Raw genomic sequence first — 24,517 nt, forward strand, 5'->3', positions numbered from 1 at the left:
CAAGGGCAGTGACAGTTGCAGGTGAGGGGGTGCCGTCCTCACATGAAGGGGCATTCAATCTGAGTCTAAAGGAATAATATTCCACCAAGACTCATTTGGCTTCAAGGAATAGAAATCTCTTCCAACTAGGGATTGAGAGGTCAGCTGGAACCCACGCCCTGGACTTGAGTTCTGTAGCCCAGGGTCACCATCTGGAACAGACACTGGAAAGAGCAGAGGAGACACAGTTGCTCCCTGTGCCTCCCTTCTTCTCTCCCCCACTCCCCATCCCTTCCCCCTCTCTCATTTTTGATGCCCTCTGTGTCTCTTCCTTTTTCTCTGTAGATCCGCCTCTCTGCTGGCTCATCACCTTATAAATGACCCCAAATGGCTGCCACAGACTCTGAGCCTAGAACACAGATAAATGCCTAGTACTGTTTTGCTTTTGTTTATTTGCTTTATCCCTATCTGCTCACAATCTATAGAATTAGTTTGAAATCTAGAAAGAAACAGCAGTCTGACTGATCCAGCTCAATTCTTCAATCCAGGACACCCAGCTCCCTAGCCAGCTGATGGTCAGCTGTTTGAGGCTCAGCTGACCGTCGCTGGTCCCATCAGCAGAGTGTGCAGTACCGGGTCTCCCTCTTCCAAGGGCCAGGCTCGCTGCAGGGAGTGGCTGACTTGTTTGTGGATGCTGTGGAATCTGGTGGAGAGGAGATAGGAAGAGAAATGGACAGGACAAGGGAGTAACATGCGTGAAGGACCACAGGTGTCAAATATTGGCATAATGGCGGCACCTTGAAAGGTTCAGTAAAAGACACTTTCATCTAGAGGTACTATTTGAATAACATTTTAACTGGTAAGGCCTGAGCACCAGCCCATCAGAACAGGCAGTGGCTCTGAGCAGCTGGAAGGGCAGAAATGGCTGAACATCAGACCTGCCCTTACCTATTGCAGAAGCCTTCCCACGTCTGCATTTTTATGGAAGGGTGTGGCCCTCTTTCATCAGCTTTCCATGACCTCACGTCCTCCTTTACCGAATGATGGTTCTCAGACTGGGGAGAGGAGCTGGCTCTGGGGGGCTGGGCGCAGGTTGGGTTTCACCTCCAGGCCTCCTGTTGGGTGGACAGCACTGTTGTCCCTTCTGGCTGCTGCTTGGGTCTTAACGGGACTTATCTGCCTGAGGGAGTTTAGAAGCTGCCTTTCTCTTTCTCAGCCTTTCTGGGGATCAGGAGGAGGAGGAAGCTCAGTGTTTGAGCCCTGCTGGAGGCTGCAGAGAATGGAGGCGTGAGCACTAAAAACGTTTCTGAAAAGGGTTTTTCAGCCAGCAGTACTTTAGCTCTGGCTGGCACGAGTCACTGCCATTCTGTGTGGACCAGTGACTCATCTGAGTGACTCTCTCCCTCGCCAGAGGGGCCACTGATACTGACGGAGCATCTCCTGTGTGCCAGACCCTGGGCTAGATGCAACGTGTATCGTCTTATTCAGTCATCCCCGTACCTTGTGAGGAGTCGATCCCAGACTCTCGGGCTCCACAGCCCACACTCAGGCTCACTCCATGAACTTTTCCATTCCATACATCCCTAGAGCCCACCTATTTCATATAAAGCTCTGGGTATGGTCAGAAAAAACAACCAACAGTTGGGGAGGGTATAGCTCAAATGGTACAGCACATGCTTTGCATGCATCAGGTCCTGGGTTCAATCCCCAGTACTTCCTCTAAATAAATAAGTAAGCAAACCTAATTACCTTTTCCCCCCAAATAAAAAAAAATAATAAACAAAACAAAACAAACAAAAAACCCAACCATCACTTGGAAATAAGGCAGATAAGTTAGATGGCACACACTTTCCATATCATAGCAGGTAAAAGACCACCCAAGATTGTCTAGAACTGCCCTGCCCAATACAATAGCCACTAGCCATTGTGGCTAGTGGGAGTCTGAGTGGTGGCCAGTCTGAATTGAGATGTGCTGTAAGTGGAAAAATCTATACCAGAGTTCAAAGACTTAGCATGGAAAAGAACTGTAACATAACTCATTAATAATTTTTGTGTTGATTACATGTTGAAGTGATAATATTTGGACATATTGGGTTAAATAAAATATATTATTTAAATTAACTTCATCGTTTTTTTTTTTAAATGTGGCTACTTGAAAATTTAAAATTACATATGTGGTTTGCATTCTATTTCTATTAGACAGTGCTGGTCTAAAAAATTAAAAATCCCAGCTCTCGTGCAAGGTCACCAGCTGCATGACCTTGAGAAAATCACCTCTCTTCTTCATTTGTAAAATGAAGGGGTTGAACTTGAAGTTCTCTGAGGCCCCTTTTGTCATTGACGTGCCATGGTTCTGGGAACCACCCCCTTGGGGAGAGTCCTCTGGGGAAGGCAGCCCCCGCTCTTGGAGGCTTCTGGGTACTTCTGAGAGTCTTCTTCCTGCTCTTGTCATCTCTGCAGTAAGTGGTGTTGAGAAGCTGGGAAACCTGCCTGCTCAACCCAGAAGAGGCTGCTGCCTTTGGGCAGGTGGGGCGGGATCTTTTGCTTCCTGGAGTTCTAGAGTTAATCGTAAACAAGAAAGAATAGTTAATTCCCTTCTGAGGATCCCCAAGACACTGTGGAGGAAATGGGGAGCCAGCGCGTCACAAAGAAGAAAGAGAAACTTCACGCTGATTGCTCACTTAAGGAGCTGTAACTAAGTCTCAGTTTTTGTAGGTAAAAGTCACTGGAGCCTTAGATGAAGACAAGGGATTAGTCTGTAGATGTTCTTTTTAAATAAATCAACGAGGAAGGCAAGCTGGATATGCCTTCCCCAACCCAACAAGATGAATGTCCTGCGGGGATCCAACAACTAAGTAACAAGGAGACTCCTGCCGGTGCCCAGAACGAGGAACGAGGGGGCAAGTTGCACGGAGGTCAGCTTCTGTCCAGACGTGTGGGGACTGCCTGAAGATGGGAACTTCCTGCAAATCCACGCACAGCCTCCAAAGGTAGCGAGACTCAGGACCTTGAAGGTCTAGGCTAGGGCCAAATGACCACCTGGAAGAAGTGTTAAATACGCAGGCTTAGGGCACATCCTCCAAGCTCTCCTGTTTCCCTTCCATTGTTTAGTAATAGTTGTGCTTGAATACTGATCAGACTGTGGGGTCCTGTGCCTTCTATTTCAGCTTCTCCGGTGACCAGCACCTTATCTGGCCAGAGCAGCTACTCATTAGATGTTGAACTAATGCACGAACCCAATAGTTCATCAATGGATAAATCAATGAATAAATACGGATGTGATACTCACATCAGAGGGTCGTTGGACTGGGTTGTTTTTCTACCCCCGAGGTTGGATGGTTGGATGAACTAGTAACGGACAGGAGTATTACCCCGTCTCCAGCGCTGAAGATGACATTTCCTCAGAGCTCAGAGCAGAACAGCCAGGAGGTCATGCAGCAGGGCTCGCTCTCCTCCTGGCGAGCAACTTGCCGGAGCCTTCTTCCCACAGGGAGAGGAGTCGGGGGAGAAGCAAGGGCAGAGGTATCTCCTGTCATATCTGGGCTCTTCCATTCAGACCAGTTGGTGGCTCATACACGAGGACAATAGAGAATCACTCAGTGGCATGAGTCATGAGATGTTAGGGAGGAGATCCCACCATGTGCGGTGCGTTAATCATTCCTTTGTGTCTTGAAAGATAGTCTAATTTTAGTTCTACATTTTACAGCACATATAAATCTGTGCAAACGGACATCCTCAGCCTCATTAGCGTTTCTCAGCTCATGCCTCAGGGCCCCGTAGGAGAAAACCACTGCAGAAGAGGTGCTGGAAAGAAACCCTGCTGTCTTCCTTTCCTGATGCTGCAGAGCACTGGGCCCTGCCCTCCCTGGAGCTTGAGGATATTTGTCACCCCCTGCTGGGATGTCCAGTGCCTGCCATGACTTCTGGGTCTGGTCCCAGCTTGCCCCTCCATGCCCATCACCCTCTGCTTCTGTGCACAAACCTTGGGTTTCCCTACACATGCCTCTGCGTTCCACTCCCTGACCCTCTGCTCATGCTTTGCCTGCCCTGCTCTCCCCCTTCAATCCAGGGTCCCGCTCAGCTTGGAGGGACAAGCCAGTTACCTCTTCTAAATAGTTTCTTTAATGTCAAAATGGGAAGACTAATACCAGCCCCCTAAACCTCACAGAGTGGCTGTGAGGAGCTCCTACTTATGAAAACAGTTTAGAATTTCAAAGTGCTACACGCACATAAGAGATGGCCAAAAGACTGATCTGAAAGAACCAGCAGACACGGGCGCGTGGGGTACACTCTGCACTGTTTTAGGAATTTGATTGATGGGATTGCTAACCCCATGGAAGAGTGAGGCTTGCAGGTGTCACATCACTTTCTCACGAGGCGGGTGTGTTAAATGTGAGACGCGAAGGCATAGTCTTTGGTGTTTTTTCCTGTTCCACATTTGTCATGAAAACCCCAGTAATAGTCCCTCTGGACCTTAGTGAATAAATCCACAGTGGATTTTTTTTTCTCTCTTTCTTCTAGGCTAAGAATCTTTGAAGTGAAAGATGTTCGATTCTGAGGTCCTAGAGAGATGAACTGAGTAAGTAATGACTTTTCTCTCTTTCTCTTTTTATTCTTCAGCTTATACACCTGAAGAACAACAGAGGCTCAAAAAAGCAATGGTCCAAGCCACTGCTTGCCTGAGCCCTCTAGCTCTGTCTTAGGAAATCCAGTTCATTATAAATCTCTCCTCTTCTAGGAGGATGTCTGATTCCAAAATCCATTATTAGAATCCTTTTAACAGATGAGGAAACTGAAGTCAGAGACAAGAAAGTTGTCATTTGCGGAAACTCACAAGCCATCAGTAGGAGGGGAGACTGAGGCCTGATCTCTCCAATGGCCTATGACACCAGATAATAGATGCCTTTCAAAGACTGTTTTATTTACTTGTATTTATAGTTTATAAACTTGGGCCCAAATTCAAAACTTTTTAAATTTTTTTTTTGGAGAAGGGTAATTAGGTTTATATATTTATTTACTTTAATGGAGATACTGGGGATTGAACCCAGGACCTCATGTATGCAAAACATGAGATGTACTACTGAGCTATACCCTCCCCCAAAATTCAAAAATTTCCAAAGGCTATCTCCTCACATTTCTATCCCCCAACCACCCAGTTCTTCCAAGAGGCAATCAAATACATCAGTTTCTAGTATATTCTTTCAGAGATATTTTAGTTATATTTAAGCAAATATATTTCTTCTGCCTTTTGTTTTTTACACAATTGGTATAGCCATGGTTCCTCACTTGGCTTCTTTTACCCAACGATATATTTTGTAGGTTTTTTCCTATGAGACTCTAAAGGGCCTCTTTTTTCTTTTTATGGCCTGGTAGAACTCAACATAATGATGGAGACAGAGGTGATTTCCAATCATGTGCTACTTAACAAAGCTTCGCTGAATAATCTTACATATATATGTGTGTGTATGCAGGATACCTTCCGAGAAGCAGGATTTCTGGATCGCAGAGGTATGTGTTTTTGAAATTGAAAAGATATTGCCAAGTTGTCCTCCAACGTGGTTTTACTAAATGACACTCCACCAGCAATGCCTGAGAGCCCTTTCTCTTCACAAGCATGGGGTTTTCCACAGTTTTTGATCCTTGCTAATGTCTCTACTCTCAGACCTGCACGTTAGGCCTGATTATCACCATTTCCCATTTTGCATCAGTTATGGCTTCCCAGCTCGCTTAAAACCAGTTGCTACTCTTCCAGCAACTAATAAAATAAAAACCTTTTAGGAAAAGCAAAAGCAAATCCTTCCTATAAGGTACACTGTAATTCTATCCAAATGGCCATTATAATTTAAGATATGATTTATGCCTTATCTAATCAAGTCCCTCTTGCTAAGACTACTTGCTTGTAGTCTTAACCTTCCTCTGTGCAGGAATGGCTCCACCACGGTGCCCTTAATGCTTGTCCTGACCCGCAGCAGAAGACCCCCGCTGCAGCAATGAGATCTCTGAAGGATGATAGATGGGACAACACTGGGTCCCTGGAGGCCAAGGAGCCACCATTCAAGCTCCGAACTCCCTACCTCCGACTCTTGTATTTGGAGAAAAATTAATTACTATTTGGTTAAACCAATGCAGCTTTTGTTACAAGCAGTTGACTATAAACCTTTCAAAGATAGAGGTTCTTTTTTTTTTTCTTTACTTTTTTTTATTGAGTTATACTCATTTTACAATGTTGTGTCAAATTCCAGTGTAGAGCACAATTTTTCAGTTATACATGAACATATACATACTCATTGTCACATTTTTTCCTCTGTGAGCTACCATAAGATCTTGTATATATTTCCCTGTGCTATACAATATAATCTTGTTTATCTATTATGCATTTTGAAATCCAAATCTGTCCCTCCCCACTCCCCATCCCCTGGCAACCACAAGTTTGAATTCTATGTCTATGAGTCTGTTTCTGTTTTGTATTTATGTTGGCTTTTTGTTTTTGGTTTTTTTTTTAGATTTCACATATGAGTGATCTCATTTGGTATTTTTCTTTCTCTTTCTGGCTTACTTCACTTAGAATGACATTCTCCAGGAACATCCATGTTGCTGCAAATGGCATTATATTGTTGGTTTTTATGGCTGAATAGTATTCCATTGTATAAATATACCACATCTTCTTTATCCAGTCATCTTTTGATGGACATTTAGGCTGTTTCCATGTCTTGGCTACTGTAAATAGCCCTGCTATGAACACTGGGGTGCAGGTGTCATAGGGTTCCTTCTCCCTAAAGTGGGTCTCTTCTATGCAGCACGTTGAAGGTTCTTGCTTTATTATCCAGTCTGCCACTCTACATCTTTTGACTGGAGCATTTAGTCCATTAACATTTACAGTAATTAATGATAGATGTGTGTTTATTGCTATTATGAACTTATTCTTGCAGTTGATTTGGTATTTCCTCTTTGTTCCTTTCTTCTTCCTTTTGTGGTTTGGCAATTTTCCTTTGTATTATCTTGGATTTTATTTAGTTTTTGTGATTCACTTGTAAGTTTTTGGCTTGTGGTTACCCTTTTTTGTAACTCTATTAACCCATTACTATAACTGTTTGTACTAAACAGATAGTAATATAATCTCAAACCCATCCTACGGAGAACAAAACATTTAAAAAAGAAAAAAAACACTCTACATTTCCTTGCTTCCCTCTCCCACTCTTAATGATTTAGATGTCTTATTTTACAATTTTGTGTTTATTCTATTTGTAATTCATGATAGTTATCACCTTTCCAGTTATGAGTTTCTCTTTTTTGTAGCATCCTGTTTCTTTTCTATTTAGAGTAGACTTGTGAATATTTCTTTTAGCGTGGGTTTAGTGTTGCTAAACTTTTAGTTTTTGCTTATCTGTGAAATTCTTTGTCTCTCCTTCTATTCTAAAGGATAGCCTTGCTGGATAGAGGAGTATCCTAGGCTGCATCTTTTTTTCATTCAGGACTTTGAATATATCTTGCCACTCCCTTCTGGCCTGTAGTGTCTGTGTAGAGAAATCAGCTGAGAGTGTTATGGGGGTTCCCTTGTAACTCACACTTTGTTTTTCTCTTGCTGCCTTTAGGATCATTTCTTTATCCTTGACTCTGGCCATCCTGATTATGATATGTCTTGGTGTGAGTCTGTTTGGGTTCTTCCTGTTTGGGACCCTCAGAGCTTCCTGTACTTGGATATCTGATTCCTTCTTTAGGTTTGGGAAGTTTTCAGTCATGATTTCTTCAAATACCTTTTCAATCCCCTTTGTTCTTTCTTTCCCTTCTGGAACCCCTATTATGCATAGATTGGCACACTTTATGTTATCCCATAGGTCCCTTATATTATTTTCATTGTTTTTCATTTGTTTTTCTCTCAGCTGATTGGGAGCTTTCTGTTGTCTTGTCTTCTAGGTCACTTGTACACCTGCTTTGTACAGCCTTTGGATTGGCTCTCACCTCAGCAAATGAGTTTGCCAGTTCTACTTGGCTCTTCTTTATAGCTTCTATTTCATTTTTGACATATTTTATATTTCTAAACACTATTTCTTTTAGTTCCTTCAGTACTTTGATCACTCCTTTTTTGAAATCTTGATCTAGTAGGCCATCAATGTCTATTTCATTGATTGTTCTTTCAGGGGATTTCTCTTGCTCTTTTAATTCGGAGTGGTTCCTCTGCTTCTTCATCTTGTTCATATCTCTCTGGCACTGTGGCTTAAGGAGTATTAGTTATCTATTGTGGTCCTTAAGGAGTTTATTTATTTATCTATCTAAAGCCTATACAGGAATAAAACTTAAAAGAAAGAGAGAATTTTAAAAGAATGGAGAAAATAAACGTTTGAAAACAGTGTATAATCAATAATAGAAGAGCAAGTTGAAGCAGAATAGCAATTGAGTTGAGACGTCTTTTAAAAACCTTTAAAAAAGAAGAAAAAAATCAGAAAACAATATTTGAAACCTGTGTATAATCAATAACTGGAAATCAAAACCAAAAAAATTAAAAATGAAATGAGGTGGATTTTTAAAAAATAATAAGATTTTAAAAGAAAAATTTTAAAGGGATTAAAGCTATAGACATATACAATTGTTTAAAAAGTAAAATTTTAAAAGGTAATAGAAAATAGAATAGATTTTTAAAAAGAATAAAACGAGAGAATTTTAAAAGGGAGAAAAAAAAAAGGTTTGAAAACTGTATAATCAATAATAGAGCAAGTTGAAGCAGAATAGCAATCGAATTGAGGCGTCTTTTAAAAACCTTTAAAAAAGGAGAAAAAAATCAAAAAACAATATTTGAAACCTGTGTATAATCAATAACTGGAGATCAAAACCAAAAGAATTAAAAATGAAATGAGGTGGATTTTTAAAAAATAATAAGATTTTAAAAGAAAAATTTTAACGGGATTAAAACTATAGACATATACAATTGTTTAAAAAGTAAAAATTAAAAAGGTAATAGAAAATAGAACAGATATAAAAAAGATTTAAAAAGCAAAAGGATGTGTTCTCCTGGAGACCATGCACTCTTAATGATTTTATCAAGAAGTCTTTCTGTCTTCGCCCTGTTTCTCAAACTCAGCTTGCTGTTTCCAGAGGACCTCTGTTGGCGCCCTCGTCTGTGCTGCTCCCAGTGCCTGTTGGCAAGCAGATCGCGCCCCCTCCCAACACTGGGTCAGGTGCTGGTCTCCTTCGCGGTGGTGGGCGGGCAGGTCACTCTCCCTCCCGACGCTGCAGTCAGATGCTGGCTGTGGGGGGCAGGTAGGTGGGTGGATCGCGCTCCCTCCAACAACCGCGGTCAGGGGCTGCGTTCCTGCCAGGAAGGGCGGTGGCCGCGCACCCTCTTCCGGAGCCAGTGGCTCCGCTGCTCTGTGCAGCTGCCCGCTCCGCCTCCAGTCGGCGCTCTGTAGGCGGGCTCGGGGAAGACCGCGGAACAGCCCGGCTCCTGCTCGGTTCCCAAGCTCAGCTCCTTGCTTGTCTTGGCGGCGCGAGATCGCTGAGGTGCCAGGGCAGAAAGACCCTATCTGCCTCAGACTGTGAACAAGTCTCAGTCCTGCCTAGGAGGTTGCGGAGCCCCGGGGTGCGGATTCAGGTCTCGGCCCTGCCCCGGCCCGGGTGCTGCGCACAGGAGGAGATGGCGGCTGTGGCCGCGCCCCGCCTCTCTTCTCACGAGAAGCACCACTAAGGGCGCCGGGGGGGTCTGAGGAGAGGAAGGCTACGGCGCCCCTCCCCCCAGGGCACACCAGCCGTGTTGTTCTGCTTTTTTTTCGTAATTCATGGGGGCCCAGGTTGTTCTGCTCCGTATCCCCTCCCAGCCACGGCACGCAGCCCCCTGCAGTCCCCGGGGCTGTCTCAGTGCAGCCGCCCCCGTCCTCCGCCGGGCTCGGGCGGCCTGTCCCGGCCCCAGCTGCCGGCTCGCATCTCAGGCTGGGTGTTGTGGAGACCCTTTGTGCCCGTTTAACTCAGTTCTGTCATTCAAGGGGTGCTCGGGGCAGATCTGAGCCTCGGAGGCTCCCTCTCTGTCCCGCTGGCCTCTCCGTTGGAGAGGGGAGACCCAGCGAGCGAGCGCCAGTCCTCCTTTGCCGCTCCCTCCCTGCGGGACAGGTCCCGCACTGTTTTGCTTTTTCTTCTTCCTTTTTTCCCTTTCTCCTACTGGATTTTTGGCTTTCGAAGAGAGCGATGTTCTGTCGGAGTTCGGCACATGCTCTGGTTGGCTGGGGGTGTGTGTGTGTGTCTGTGGATGTGAGTCTTGGTGTACCTGTGGGAGACCGTGAGCTACCAGCATCCTTCTACTCCGCCATCTTGGTCCCGCTGCCAGGCAGAGGTTCTTTTTAAGCAGGAGTAATATATTTACTGAGAATTTTATTTTCGGGAGCAATACTGTTGAAGAGAAATATAATGCAAGCCACATATGTAATTTAAAATACCCTTGTAGCAACCTTAAAAAAGGCAAAAATAAACAAGTAAAATTAAAAATAACTTTTATTTAACCCAATATGCCCCCAAACACCATCATTTCAACAGGTAATCAATATAAACATTGTCAATAAGATTTTTTTCTATATTTTTTAAAGTTAAGTCTTCACAATTCAGTGTGCATGTTATTTACGCACATCTTAATTCAAACTGGCCACATTTCAAGAGCGCCACAGCCACTGTATTGGACAGTGCAGTCCTTTAACTCCTAATCTGCAACCTGTTTTAGGCTCTGGTTCTCACACTTGGCTACACATTGGAATCATCATGGGAGCTTTAAAGAGTGGTGCTTGGGTCCCACCTAGATAATGACATGTAGTAGGTCTGAGTGCTGACAGGGTATCAGGGGTTCTAAATATCCCCCCGGTGATTCTAATGAGCAGCCAAGTTTAGGAACCACTGCTGTAGAGTTTTTATTTCTTGAGCCTCGTTATTAGTCTGGGAACAGTCAGATTTTTTTAAGAGCTTCTCATTCCAAGTAAGAGCTAGCAGACTTAACACTGGATCTAATCTCTCCTTCTCTGTCTCACACACACACGCCCCACCTGGGCCCTAGCGGTTTCGCTTGTATGCTGCATGCCACCAGGCAGATGTGCCTCTAGTCCTGGCCTGAGAAGATCATACCTGACATCAAAACGATGAGCTCCACATTCTCAAAAAAGACTTCCCAGAATCCTGGGACCGCGAGCAAGAATCAGGCCTATTTCTGGTGAGTGAAGGCAAATCTAACACTTGGATTGCAGGCTAACAAGAGCAAACAGGTCCTCGTGGAGGGCGGGGAGCAGAAAAGGCCGTGATCCAGAGCTGACGTGTGTGAACAAGGGCAGGCCCTGCCAATCCACAGGGCAGACATCTACAATGAAGTGGATCTCGGGCTAGAACCCTAGGAGACAGGTACATTCATCTTTAGAAATCCCTTCCAAATTGACCAGTAACTCAAAGTGATGTTCCTGTTATCAATATCCCTTGAGAATACTTTTTTATATTAAAAAAAAAAAACAAAACACAAGCAGCTGTTAAACACAAAATAACCTTTGCTCTGGGAGCAAGGTCTTGGGAGCGAATTACCAGTGAGATTCGTTCCTCCGTTTCACCATATTTTGAGCACCTTTTCTGAATAAGTCACTGTATTAGGTGTTTGCAAAGTCAAAAAGGGAAATCTTTTTGTTGGCACAGATGCCAGAAGGGGGTTTAAGGTTTATTTACACATTTGCTAAGTATCAATTATGTGCAGGTTCTATGCTGAGTGCTGAGGACAGAATGATCAATAGGATATAGTTGCCACGCTCAAGAAACTCAAGTTGCAGTCCTTTCTGAATATAACTTGTCTGGGGCATTCCCAGAATGCTTGCCCTGATAGGCAGTGAACACTTGTCCAGCATCTTCTTGTTGCAGGTTCTTGCTGAGGATGATTTTTTTGTCTTCAAGAGCTCCTGTTGGAGGTCAGGACAACTATTGCTGGTAGAAATGGTCTCCTGCTGGACAGAGGAGTCTGGTAGTCTGACAGTTTGTTTTACTAGTATAATTTTAAAACAATGAAAATCTTGAATAAGTAATGTGACATCTCCTTTCTTAACTTGAGAAGTTATTTTTCTTTAATAGTATCAGTAATGGGACAAAGAGATACCACGTGCCTCCTGTTACGAGGCCCTCAGGACCCGACATCACTTCAGGGGGACTCCTGAAAAAGTGCAACTAATGAGGAAACATCGGGGAAAAAATAAAACAAACAAAAATAGAAATATTCTACAAATTGGCTGGTACTCCTCAAAAATGCCATGAAAGACAAGACTGAGAAATCGTTCCTGATTAAAGGAAACTAAAGACACATAACAATAATGTACAACTACAGATCCTGGGTTGGCGCTCAGACCCAGAAAAAAATTTTCTTTCTTCGGCTACAAAGGTCATTAGTAGGACAACTGGCAGATTTAAACAAGGTCTATACATTAGATGTTAGTATTGCATTAGTGTAAATTTTCTGGTTTTCATTATTATATAGTTTTATATGAGACTTTGTTTTTAAGAAATAAATACTGAAGGTAAAGAATAAATACGGAGGTAAAGAAGCATCATATCTGCAATTTCCTCTCAAATGATTCAGAAAAAAATTTATTTAGAGAGAAAAAGATGGTAATATGTTGACATTTGGAAAATCTGGGTGAAAGTTATATAAAAATTCTCTGCACTATTTTTGCAACTTTTCTGTAAGTCTAAAATTTTTAAAAAGAATATTTCATGTTTGCTACTATAGTTAAGAATATGCAACCAAAAATGTCTTTAACTCCGAATCACCTAAAATGCCACAGTGTTGAGCATATTTCTTTGGATGAGAGGTCAATCTCAAGTTTTGCTAAATGATACAAAGTATTTAAAATAAGATAACAGGAAATATTAATACCTTAATATATGAATTTTTTAAAATAAAAGAATCATTACAAGACTTTATTCTCAGGAAAAAAGTTGCTGTTTTGTGTCATTAGGTAGAAAAGATTTTATTTCCTGGGAAAAGAAAAATTCCTCATTGTTGGTGTTTTAAACTTCCTTGAAAGGAAAAAAGAATAAAACAAAAAAATCAAGTAGGAAATAGGAATATATTTTCATAGTTTATTGAGCTGGGTTTTAGTGCTACATAGAGCACCTGCCAGATTATTCAGTTACCTAATTGGGCTTTTTAGTGTCTTATTTTTTTCATTTTGGTTTCTGTTCTTTCTTTCACCTTCTTAATTATATCAAACACATTTAATAGTTTCTTTCAGATGGCTCTTTCGCTCAAGTTCTTGAATTGAAGCTAATCCTTCAATTCATTGTTTGCAGACTCACCCTTGTCCTTTTTCACTGAGCTGAGATTGTTTTATAAGTGGAGATGAAGCTCTAACTGCACTTCCTGTTAAACTTCTTTCATTTGTGGTCTGATGGCTGGAGGGCCTTCGGGCAGCTTCATTCTCCATGCCCTCACCTAGCCACTCCTCCCTCCAACGCCAGCTGCACTGGCTCCACCAGAGATGCACTGGGTGGGAACATAAAAGATCTCACATGACAGGAACTAAAGGAAATTGGGCATGGCTCTCTGCTGACTGCGACAGATGTTACAGCCAGCTTTCTTAGTCCCTCACTGGTTCTCTAAGGGATTAGAACTTGAGCACTCTCAATTGGCTGCTGCTAGACTGGGGATCCTATCCAGGAAGCCTTTTAAGCCAACTTTCTGGTCTTGATCCAGGCCTCCTGGAAACATGTCCACACTCTTTGCCAGACTCCACAAATCCTGAGAGAGCGGCCCGTTTCTAATGCTGTTACTTCTCCCTACTCTGCCATCAGCGTAGCCAGTTAGACATTCTCCCTGGGCTCGAGAGTTTCCAATGAGCCTAGCTTCACTCTGTGTCACACATTAGATTCCGGAATAGTTTGTGGAGCGGTCCCGCTGGAGCACCCCTCCTCTCCTCCAGTGGGCAGGCGGTGATGGAAGAAATTCCCAACACTCTAAAGTGTTGTCCAAAGAAACTCTCATTTCTAATTTTTGGCTCTTCAATTTTGATCCTTTATAAGACCTTCCAAGTAATGACTTTCTGGACACCTCTCTTGCAAATCCTGGGAAAGAAAAGAAAGGACCAACAGCTGTATTTCTATTTGACCTAATACTGTTTACGGATCATAAGTAAGTAGATTCTGTATCTTAAACTCTTGTCAAGTCAGCAGACTTTCCCTACAGAAACCAATTACATTAAATAAAGAATTGAAGATTCCCAGAGGTGAGAAAAAGTATTGAAAATCCTAAGACCTGGAAAAACATAAGGTGTAATAGAAGATGCCTCAGTGATTCAGGACTGAATGCAGGATGTTTCCTCTAAAGGTTAAGAAGTGAATTAAGTGAACATTTACATTGCATTATTACATTTGGCTGGTATGACATAAAATTCTTCAGGCCCTGCAAGGATACTCAGAATGTGCCACCTAAAGTTCTTGAAGACTTTCCTGCGCCTTCATTGGAAGGACCTGCACTTTTCACTTGTTTCATTGTTTCAGAACACAGCCTTCCCTGCTTAGCCATTCTTCTGACCAATCTCTGGTTCTTGCTCCCTGCTCCTGCAGAGTTAGAAGAAAAGGATGGTAGGACAGTTTTAGGGTCTAATGTATAGGGTAGCAAGTTTTAAGTCTCTGTTGACAGTTTCAGGAGCTGTTTCATCAAACTTATCTATTTTTCATATTTTTAAAGCTATGCCAATCTTTTTACATTCAAGCAAGATTTTGACTCATAAATTTATTGGCCCCGTGTACTTTCATTTAGTTCCTTTCCTGTGTCCCAGAACTGGATTTATCATAATCCTTGGTTCATCCCTGTTCTTGAGTGGATCTCTTTCTAATGAGTATTTGTGAACCTGCCGCCTTGCTCCTGAACTGGTAACAGCACTAGTAACTTACATTTATTTACCTTGTCCTGCTGCCCTAGCCTGTCCCCCTGCTTCTTCTCTGTAGTTAACATCTATTCTGAATTTTGTACTTGTCATTCATATCCTTGATAGACGGAAGAGAAAGTTTTATCACATACAGGTATGTCTAAGCAAAAGATCTGTTCATTTATCAATTCTATAAAGATACACTGTAATAATAAAAAATTTAACCATGTTACTGACTGGACTATGGTTGCCTCACTTTCATGAATGAATACTGTCAATTCCATCCATTTCCTCTCAATGAACATTTACATTATCTCCAGTTTTTCATAATTCAAACAGTGGAGCTCTGAATACTTTTTTTAACTTCCTGGGGCACACACGCCAAGTGTTTTTGAGATGCTCAGAAGAGAACTGCTCAGCTGTAGGGATGTGACTGTTCAACTTCACAAGATAACGCCAAATTGTTTTCTAAAGGGATGTACTAATCTAAACTTCCATCAGCAATGTCTAAGAGATCTCCATCCACGTCATTGCTAACACTTGCTATGACTAGACTTTTAAATCATACTAATTAAATGAGGTAAAATCGTGGTAATCTGATTGTGGTCTTGGTTGGCATTGCCCTGGTTAAGCCTCTTTTCATGTATTTATCGGTCAGGTATCTTTTCTATAAAAATACCTGTTCAAAATCTTTGTCCATTTGTCTACTTTTCTGTTTTCTTATAATTTATATATTTATACTAAATTTTTTTTATGTTGTCTTGACTTGGTTGCTTTTCACATCCAGTTGTCAAAAGTTTTATACAGTTGAATTTTATATTAAGGTTCATATATTAATATTCTGAGTTTACATATAATTTTTCTAGTTCGCTTTCTGTGTCCATTTTAATAGATCTTTCCTTACAAACTTCAAGGTCAGCAAGTTACTCACCTACATCCTATGAACATTCCAAAGTTTGCTTTTACAAGTCTTTTCATTGTTCTGGACTTGCTTCGTGTATGGCAGGAGTTAAGAAAAAAACAGTACAAATGGCATTCAAAAACCCACAAAATCATGTAACACTTTTCTCCCCTTGACATAGTATCAGTTCTAAATGGTACCTTCTTCCAAGCAAAAGGGTCATTAATGTGAAAGAACTGTTGTGACAGGTAAACTTTATCGTTAATCTGTTTGGGAAACATGATCTGCTGAGCAGATCCACAAACTTGTTTTGCAGACTGAAATTCTCCGTTTTAGAAACAGTTTTTTCGGGGGAGAGGTGGTTACTGCTTGAAATAGTTTTCCACACTCTTGTTTTCCCAAATGTGTGTTCCCTCTCCTCCTACAGACTTCAGCAGTATGGACACTAACTTATTACAGCCCATGGAAGCAAACTTACCCCTGGGCTTTTACCTGAGAATGAGAATTCCCGAGACTGGATACTGGGAGTAGGCATTTTAAACAAGTTCTCCCCAAGTTAAGCATTAAAAGTGAAAATCAGAGGCCTGTCACTTAGGAAGCAGAATCTATTTCTTCTTCCTACACTGTCACAGGGCCTCTCACCTGCGAGTGCATGAAGTTACCTTTTAAGTTCTTCTATCTTGGTGCTTTTGTTTAATGTGTCTAAATATATCCATTCAATGTAGTCTTAGTTTCTGCATTCAAAAGACACAAATGCCTGCTCAACCAGCATGATGGCAGGATATTCTTAAAAACTGAGTAATTACGGGACACAAGTCAGGTGCTGTAGATGTCTTCCTAACAGCTGGCCTACCAGCAAGTTTGCTATTAGTTGATTTGCTACTCAAGTCTTAAAATTCTTGGGGGTATCATGAGTTGTACGTAAAATAGACTTCAAAAGACTCAGGTGAGTAGCGTAATCAGACTTGGATGTACACATACATTTTCATGGTTAGCTTTCAGGCTTTAAAAGCAGATCTACCACTGTGATGGGTTCTTCAATGATTTTGGTATCCAAAACCAGACAAAAAACCCTACAAAGACCCAGCAGTATCTTATTTTTAGGTCTCTAGTCTTTTAAAAAGAGAATTAATCGAGATTGATTAATATCAATCACACTGAAGGTAACAGTAAAGTACTTTATAGATGCAATTTCACATTTAGAAAGGATCCAAGCCCAGCCATTTTCCAAGTACCCAGTCTAAGCCACCACCTTAAGGCTAAGTATTTCAATTCTACCACTGTTACCTCCTATGTGGTATGTGTCAAAATAATTCATGACTTCTTGAGCTTTCCCTACAGGAACACATATACCAGAGCACATAAGCACCAGTTAGAGTTCCTCACACGCTGCAGGGTCGCATGCAGTGACTATGATGTACTTACATCCGAAGAGAGTGCCATTCTCGTAACAGACACAGATCATTTAAATGATGCTGTGACTGCTGGAAAGTCTCAAATTTGTATCTGGATCTGTATCCAGACTCAACTGAAGATTTTTAGACATCTCACCATTGATGAGTTCCCAAATTATTCGATCAAGTTGAGGTCCGACAACAAATAATCTAAGATTGCAGAGTACAAATTGGCCTTAACTAGTTTTAAAATATGCTTTGAGCCATGGCAGGATTGGTGAGTATTTTTAGGGACAAGAACAAAATGAACTGTGCTCCTATAGCTATGAAGCCACCTGACATTACATCCTTTTAATCCTCTTGTACAGCCTCACCCGTTTTGATGATCTTTATAGTATGAACAAACACTAACTGGAAAAACCAGGACCATAGGCCAGAGTGGCAGCAAAATCCATCCTTTTAACTGATCACACTGCTGCTCCACTCTCAAGGCACACCTCTACAGTTTAACAGCTCTTACTACTACACACACCCAGTACATTGCACTGTTGAGTCTCCAAATTCCTGGAACTGTTACACTGACAGAAACAGACATGAAGCCTGAATTTGGGGCAATTTAAGAAATGTTACACAAAATTTATTATTCAAATCTCAAGGCAAAAAACCTCTAGTTGAAATCTTTATCAATTGGGCACTAATGTAAAAATATAGCTAACAGCTAATATTAATGAAGTATTATCACAATTTATATCAGAATGAAACTAGCAGATGACTGATGCACATGAACAGGTAATGTGACAACCTTTAGATTTTATTTATAATTTACTTGAGTAAGATCCATCTCCTCAGTCTAGCTTAATTCTTAGCTATCAAATGATTATTTCACGTCCCTGGCCTGGGGGTCAGGAGAAATCAATAGGGAAAGAGCTGTGAGTTGAGATGCATTATGATGTTGCCCTCTATGCATAAGAGATCTTTTTCTCCTTGAAAGAAAGACCCCAAGGCCTCCATTGCACTTTTATTTGAATGTAATATTTGGGACAAGTGTCCCACAGGGCTGATATTTCCCAACTTAATTTGAAGTCATAATAAAACAAGCAACGAAACAGTATTTGGGATTTCAGTTTCTCACCCTTATCATCAAGACTCACTGCCTCCCATCATCAGTATTTATTGAGCATTTACAGTGTACTAGGCACAATAGAACATACAGAAAACATTGTCCCTGCTCTTGAGGAGCTTACATTCTAAAAGAAAAAAAAATACACCTCTTTTAAAATGGTATTTTTGTTTGGTGTTTTCTGCAAGGTACTGAGGAAATAGTTTGTAGGGTGAGCTTTGGGTATAACTTAGCCCCATCATTATTTCAAGAGAGAAAGAGGAAGGATTTTAAAGGCAAAGACAATGACAGACCATTCAGGAAAGGTAGGCTTTACAGGGAGATAAACACAATCTCATCAACTCAGGAGAGATCTGCTGCAGTGAGTAGGATGAGGGAAATAGTTTGTGGGATGCAAGCAAAGGAAGCAGGGTATCCTTAAACACTGAGTGGAGCCAGGAAGATCATGCGGCCTTTATTCCAAGTACATGGCCACCAAGTAGGAATGATTGGTGACAAGACAGAAGGCTAAAAAAGGTAATCCTGTGCACCTGACAAATAGAATAAAGGATCACATTGAAGGCAGGCTATAAGAGTATCAAGAAATTCTTAAAAATAAAAGAGATTTGGAAGCATGAAACTTACAATGTCATGATGGGCCAAGAACATTGTGGCTTCCTAAGTTAGAAAACGCCATATACCAAAATTTTACATGGAATACATTACTTTTTTTCAATCAATTCTCCCCACTTCTGGAAAAAAAATTTTTTTTTCAGGGGAAGAGGGGAGTATGGGACATAGTTGGGAACAGTAGTAGTTATATTAGTAGTATTTTGTTGTTACGATAGACTTATTTAAAATTGGTAAAAGCCCATTAGCTGCCAAGAGGGAATACGGAATAAATTTCCAAAAATGTACAATTTCCTTTAGAGAAGTTTCAGAACCAAAAGACTAATTTACATGAAAAGCTGTAGAGAAAGTAGTTGAAAAGTCCATTCATAAAACTTTTATTCCACTTACATGAACTTAATACACGTGTTCTTAACAATTATGCTTGGATTGTTCATGAAAATTTCATAAGACATTAAACAAAGCTAGCCATCATCTCAAGTTATTTCCCTGTTTAACTATTTTTACAGCACATGCATGTTAGGCAAGTATCAAAAAAAAAATCACAAAAGCAAAAAAACCTAAAAAAAGTTAAATACATGGGGTTTTTTGTTTTACTGCTGTGCTTGATATACACGAAGTAATGGATATCAAGCAATTCATTTTTACTGCATCTTTACTTGTACATTTGTTCTTAGGTTGCCTAAAACATTTAAATACAAATAAAATGAGTGTAGCAAAAATAATGAAAGCAAACAGCAGGTAACTTTACAAATAATGGAATGTGAACCGTTTCTGCCCTTATCCAGAGGAAGTTGGGTCACAACTAAAGGAACACTTCTGCAGCTATAGTCAAAGGCGTGCACACAGAGACCGAGTATTCCAGATGTTGATATCCGTGGGATATTCATTTCTACCACAGCCTTGTAAGTGCTCCAAACCTTAAAGTACCCACAACTACACCTGTGACTGGAACCAATTATCCCTTTTATTCCCCACTGGGACAAACCAATATGTAGGCAGTTTTCTTTGCTTAGACATGGAAGCGGTTTTAACACTGGCCCTCGTGAAGCCACAATGTACCAAAAGTACTATGCCAAACATTTATAACTTGAATAAAAATTCCACATCCCCATATTGGCCACCTCAAGATGAAAACAGATAACTCCCTAAATGTTAACTGGCTCTACTCCCCTAATATTAAACATAAAAACCACATGGGAAATATAGAAATTCAAATAGAAGTAACATAAACCTGTCATAAATCGTAAACAAAAAACTATTTGTGGGACAGCATGGATGACAAATGGTCTACTGTGTAAATCTTAGAATGAGGCAGACAAAAGTTGGAAGGCCGGTTAATTTTCCCCTCCTTCTCCTGCTTCAGCTTCGTCTCCTTGAGTATCCGATGTCCACAACTAGTAAAAAAAAAAAAAAAAAAAAAAAAAAAAAGTAAAAAAAGATATTTTAGTATATTTCAGTTTGAAAAAAATCTTTATATTCCAAAGTACCAGAATGTAAGCAGTTTCTGTTGAAAGGCTTTCTTTAAATAAAAAGCAGCACTGAAGACAGTTTCAAGATACAAACTTCAATATAATATTTTTATTTTCTCCATAATCACTCTGTAAGTACATAGCAGAGTTGTCTTCAAATAAGTAAGTCAGATATAAGAAATTCTTGGTTATTCATAGAAGGTAAAGAAAAAAATAGAAGAAATCATAGAAATGCAAAATACTAATTATCAACAATGATTAGAATATCAGATGGCCCCATTGAGAGACAGATGCATAAGTTTAGTGCAACTAAATCAGAATCATCAAATTCAGTCCATGAATCATCAAATTCAGTCCATGCTCAAGAAGCTCAGGCTGACTACTTTCTCCTGGTAGATTCTAGGCTCACTCCAAAGGGAATCGCACACACTATGGAATTCAAGAGCCAGGATCAAGTCTGAACTAAGATACAAATTTAGCTTTTCTAACATTTTTAAGTTTAAAAAAAATTCCTTTGTGAATCTGTATGATTGAAAATAAGTAGCTAAGCAGTTTGCTAAGAATGAGATCTTCTGAGATATAAAGACTGAATTGTCCCAAAGTGGTAAGACTATGGAGTCTTAATTTTTAGATTAATGTTATAGTTTTTCTACAGCTTAAAAAGATGGTATCAAAATTATCGCAGCTGCTTCAAATATTAAATATTAAGTCATCATTCTATAATAATTTTTAGAGATAATTATAAAAGGATTGACTCCAGATGACCTTAACTTTTATATTGTTTATACACTGGAAAATGAAGGGGAGGAAACTCAGTTAATAAAATTTTCCTATCCCCACAATCACCCATTAGTTTTATTTATATATTAACCAAATATATCTCTAGCCTGGTAAGACTCCTTTGAAGATCATACAGTTAGCCGAATGACCTCTAGAAGTCTATGTGTTCCTGTTAAATAGGGGGTCTTGCAAGACAAGATGAAATTATCTTCCATCATCTCTTTCCAGTTCTAACTTTCAAGGATTCTTGAATTTTCTACATAAACATGAAAAATTTGATGAAAGATTATTTCTCTTCCTAGGGTTATTCACTGACAATATTGGTCATTTGGATCTAGACTTGAATACTAGATAGTTTAGACAAAAATCTCTCTACTTGACAGATAAATGATACTCTCAAACTATATGGTAACAGGTGATACGACCAAGGTTCCGAGAAGACACACAGTAAATAGTGACAGAATCAGAATCAGAACCTTGGTGGTGTTCTTACTCAGCTGCTGAAGTGAGTAGTGTATGTAGTAGCAGATGTAATAGTCACACAGCTCTTCATGCTATACTGATACCAAAATTCAGCTGGAAGTATGTATTTCAGATCGTGCCTTCTCAAAAAGTGCTGACGACGTATCTCAGCAGTGACTAGGCTTCAAGTTCTACCTTTTAGAATAATTATCTCATCATTTCAAACCAGAAAAATATGAAAATTTCTGAAAATTAAAATTAGCTAACAAACTAAACTGCTTCTTTCATTTGATATACATACAATGATTCATTCTAAGAAACTACATGTTACCTTGGCCTCTTGAGTAAAATAAAAATCTCACAAGTTTGTAGGTAGCCTCCAATTACACTTTCTAAAATAATTTTCAGTGTTTAATAAACGAGTACACAGTACTGTTCAAAAAACTGCTGAGACTATTCAACACTAGAATTATAACTGATTCAGGAAATTGGCAGTGGAGTGGATACAGTGGGACAAAGTGAAATGTATAAAATAATGATGTACAGTCCCCAAGAGAAACGGCCCTAAAACTAACAAAAACATGCAGCACTGGACTATAATCTTCATTCCTAGCTCTTTACCTGGCACATGGTTGATATTTGATACTCTTTTCACTTAAGCCTCAAAACTTCAAATTTAGTATTTACCTGAAGCAGAGGAATGTGAAAACCTATGGGATCAAAGGAAACATCAACCAACTAATACATAGACATGATTTGGATCCCAATGCAAATAAAATACTTGGGAAAGAAAAGCAATACAAGAAAGACAACTGGAATACGAACACTAGAAATTTAACATTACTAAGGAATTAACAGTATATTATTTTGGTGTGGTAACGGCATTGTCGTTCTTTTTTTCTCAGCGTGAAGTATACCAGGGACAATCATGACCTGCCATAGTAAGTAATTTTTTCTTTTGCTAAGAGACCAGGCAAAACAGATGTCCACTTGGACTCTGTAGAGTACCTTGAAATTTTGTAACTGAGGTTATTAAATACCCTACCATAGCTATATAAATACAGAGGCAACTTTATGGTCACCATTTTTAATGGAATTTAATTATGAAGAGAATTTCAGTATACTTTGATACTAGAAGCTAAACTCTCCTGTGACTAAAAAAAACAGAATCACCTACATTGAAATGAAAAATTAAGTGGCTTATATGACTGAAAGTCCAAAACGTTCAAAAAATTATGAAATTATTTTAAAAACCATAATTTTAACAATGGGCATATAATTAGTAGAAAGGGCAAATTTTCAGTCCTTGGTCTAATATTTGTTTCTGTAAGGGTGTTTTTCTTCATGGTTTTAACAGCAGACAGGATCTTACATTTAATTTAAAAAGCCTAGAAATGCTCCTGTAGTAATCTATCAAACAACATCCAGGCATACCTCGGAGATGTTGAGAGCTCAATTCCAGATCATCACAATAAAGCAAGTATCAAAAGAAAGTGAGTCACACGAATGTTTACACCACACTGTAGTCTATTAAGTATGGAATAGCAGAATGTCTTTTAAAAACAATGTACATACCTTACTAAAAAATACTTTTATTACTAAAAAATGCTGACCATCAACTTGAGTCTTCAGCAAGTTGTGATCTTTTTGCTGGTGAAGGGTTTGAAATACTGTGAGAATTACCAAAATGTGACAGAGACACGAAGTGAGCAAATGCTTTTAAGAAAACAGTACCCACAGACTTGCTCAACACAGGGTTGCAACAAACCTTCAATTTGTAAAAATCACAGTATCTGTGAAGTGCAATAAAATAGAGGTATGCTTGTAATCTCTTCAATCACATTGACCACTCATGATGCTGTTATGTACTTACTGTCAAGTTGTCTCTCAGTAATTGCATTATTAGTGTGCTGTCTTTGTATGACTCTTCACTTAATGTATCAAGTTCAGCAATGGCTTCATCAAATGCCTATGATACAAAAATACATTTCAGTGCTCAAATAATAATGATTAATTTCCACAGAATAGGAAAAAAAAAAACCAAACATACCGTCTTTGCAAGAGAGCAGGCTTTCTCTGGGGAGTTCAGAATCTCATAATAGAACACAGAGAAGTTAAGGGCCAGACCCAATCTGATAGGATGTGTTGGTTGCATTTCCTTTTTGCTGATTTCAAAAGCTTCTTGGTATGCTTGCTGTGACTGATCCACAATCCCTAGATAACAAAATGTTCCAAAATGTACTGATAAAAGTTTGCATTTCACCTTCATCTCTCAAACCAAATCTTTACTACCCAACGATATCCTCTGAAATATTAAGCAAAGTTAACTGAATAGGCTCTTAAATTTTAACAAATAAGCTTCTCCTGGAATATTATGCTAGCCACTGATCAATGTCAAGACAAAAAGAACTCTGTAATCACCTCAGTGATTTTTTTAATAATTAGTTTGTACTATTTCACAGTTATACTGTAATCACTCTCTCTTAAAATTGTGAGGAAACATTCCTAAACATAAAATTGGCTTATCAGCAAGCATTCACTTTAGAATACCAATTATCATGCAGTAGATATATATATATATAGCTGACTCTCGAACAATACAGGGTTTAGGGGTGCCGACTCTACATGCAAAAATTTGGATATCATTTTAACGTCAGCCCTTTATATCCACAGTCACCCAAGCTCGGATCATGCAGTACTATAGTATTTACAGGAAAAAATCTGTGTGTAAATCGACCTGCGCAGCTGAAACCTGTGTTACTCAAGGGTCAACTGTTGAGTCTCAGGATTTAAAAAAAAAAAAAAAAAAGGAAAGAAAAGTAGAAAAAAGTCCATTACCGCTTTTCATTAAGTGCTCTAGGCAATTAAGAAAAACAACAAAACAGCTGTCTACACAAAAAGAAACTACTTTCCTTCTGTGTTATTTTATAAACGTC

The 24,517-nt window shown here is 39.8% G+C and overlaps 1 protein-coding gene and 1 long non-coding RNA gene across 6 annotated transcripts in view; one reads left to right on the plus strand and one right to left on the minus strand.

Annotated features, from left to right (window-relative positions):
- Nucleotides 1-18,143: 18,143 nt before the first annotated feature.
- The window catches only part of YWHAZ (tyrosine 3-monooxygenase/tryptophan 5-monooxygenase activation protein zeta), a 30,315-nt gene continuing 23,941 nt past the window's right edge, over nt 18,144-24,517 (minus strand). For all 5 annotated transcript variants that reach the window (XM_072949522.1, XM_072949521.1, XM_006212170.4 and 2 more), the window contains 3 exons: nt 23,632-23,795; nt 23,455-23,550; nt 18,144-20,264 (listed from right to left, as the gene is read on the minus strand). In XM_072949522.1, the coding sequence (XP_072805623.1) occupies nt 20,205-20,264; nt 23,455-23,550; nt 23,632-23,795 (320 nt within the window). In that variant the 3' untranslated portion in view covers nt 18,144-20,204. The remainder of the gene's footprint in view (nt 20,265-23,454; nt 23,551-23,631; nt 23,796-24,517) is intronic.
- On the plus strand, nt 21,503-24,508 carry LOC140689248 (uncharacterized). The gene is made up of 3 exons (XR_012064126.1): nt 21,503-21,701; nt 22,487-22,522; nt 24,255-24,508. It is a non-coding gene; the product is annotated as an uncharacterized lncRNA (long non-coding RNA).

This window comes from Vicugna pacos, chromosome 25, assembly GCF_048564905.1.
Source record: "Vicugna pacos chromosome 25, VicPac4, whole genome shotgun sequence".
Taxonomy (NCBI): domain Eukaryota; kingdom Metazoa; phylum Chordata; class Mammalia; order Artiodactyla; family Camelidae; genus Vicugna; species Vicugna pacos.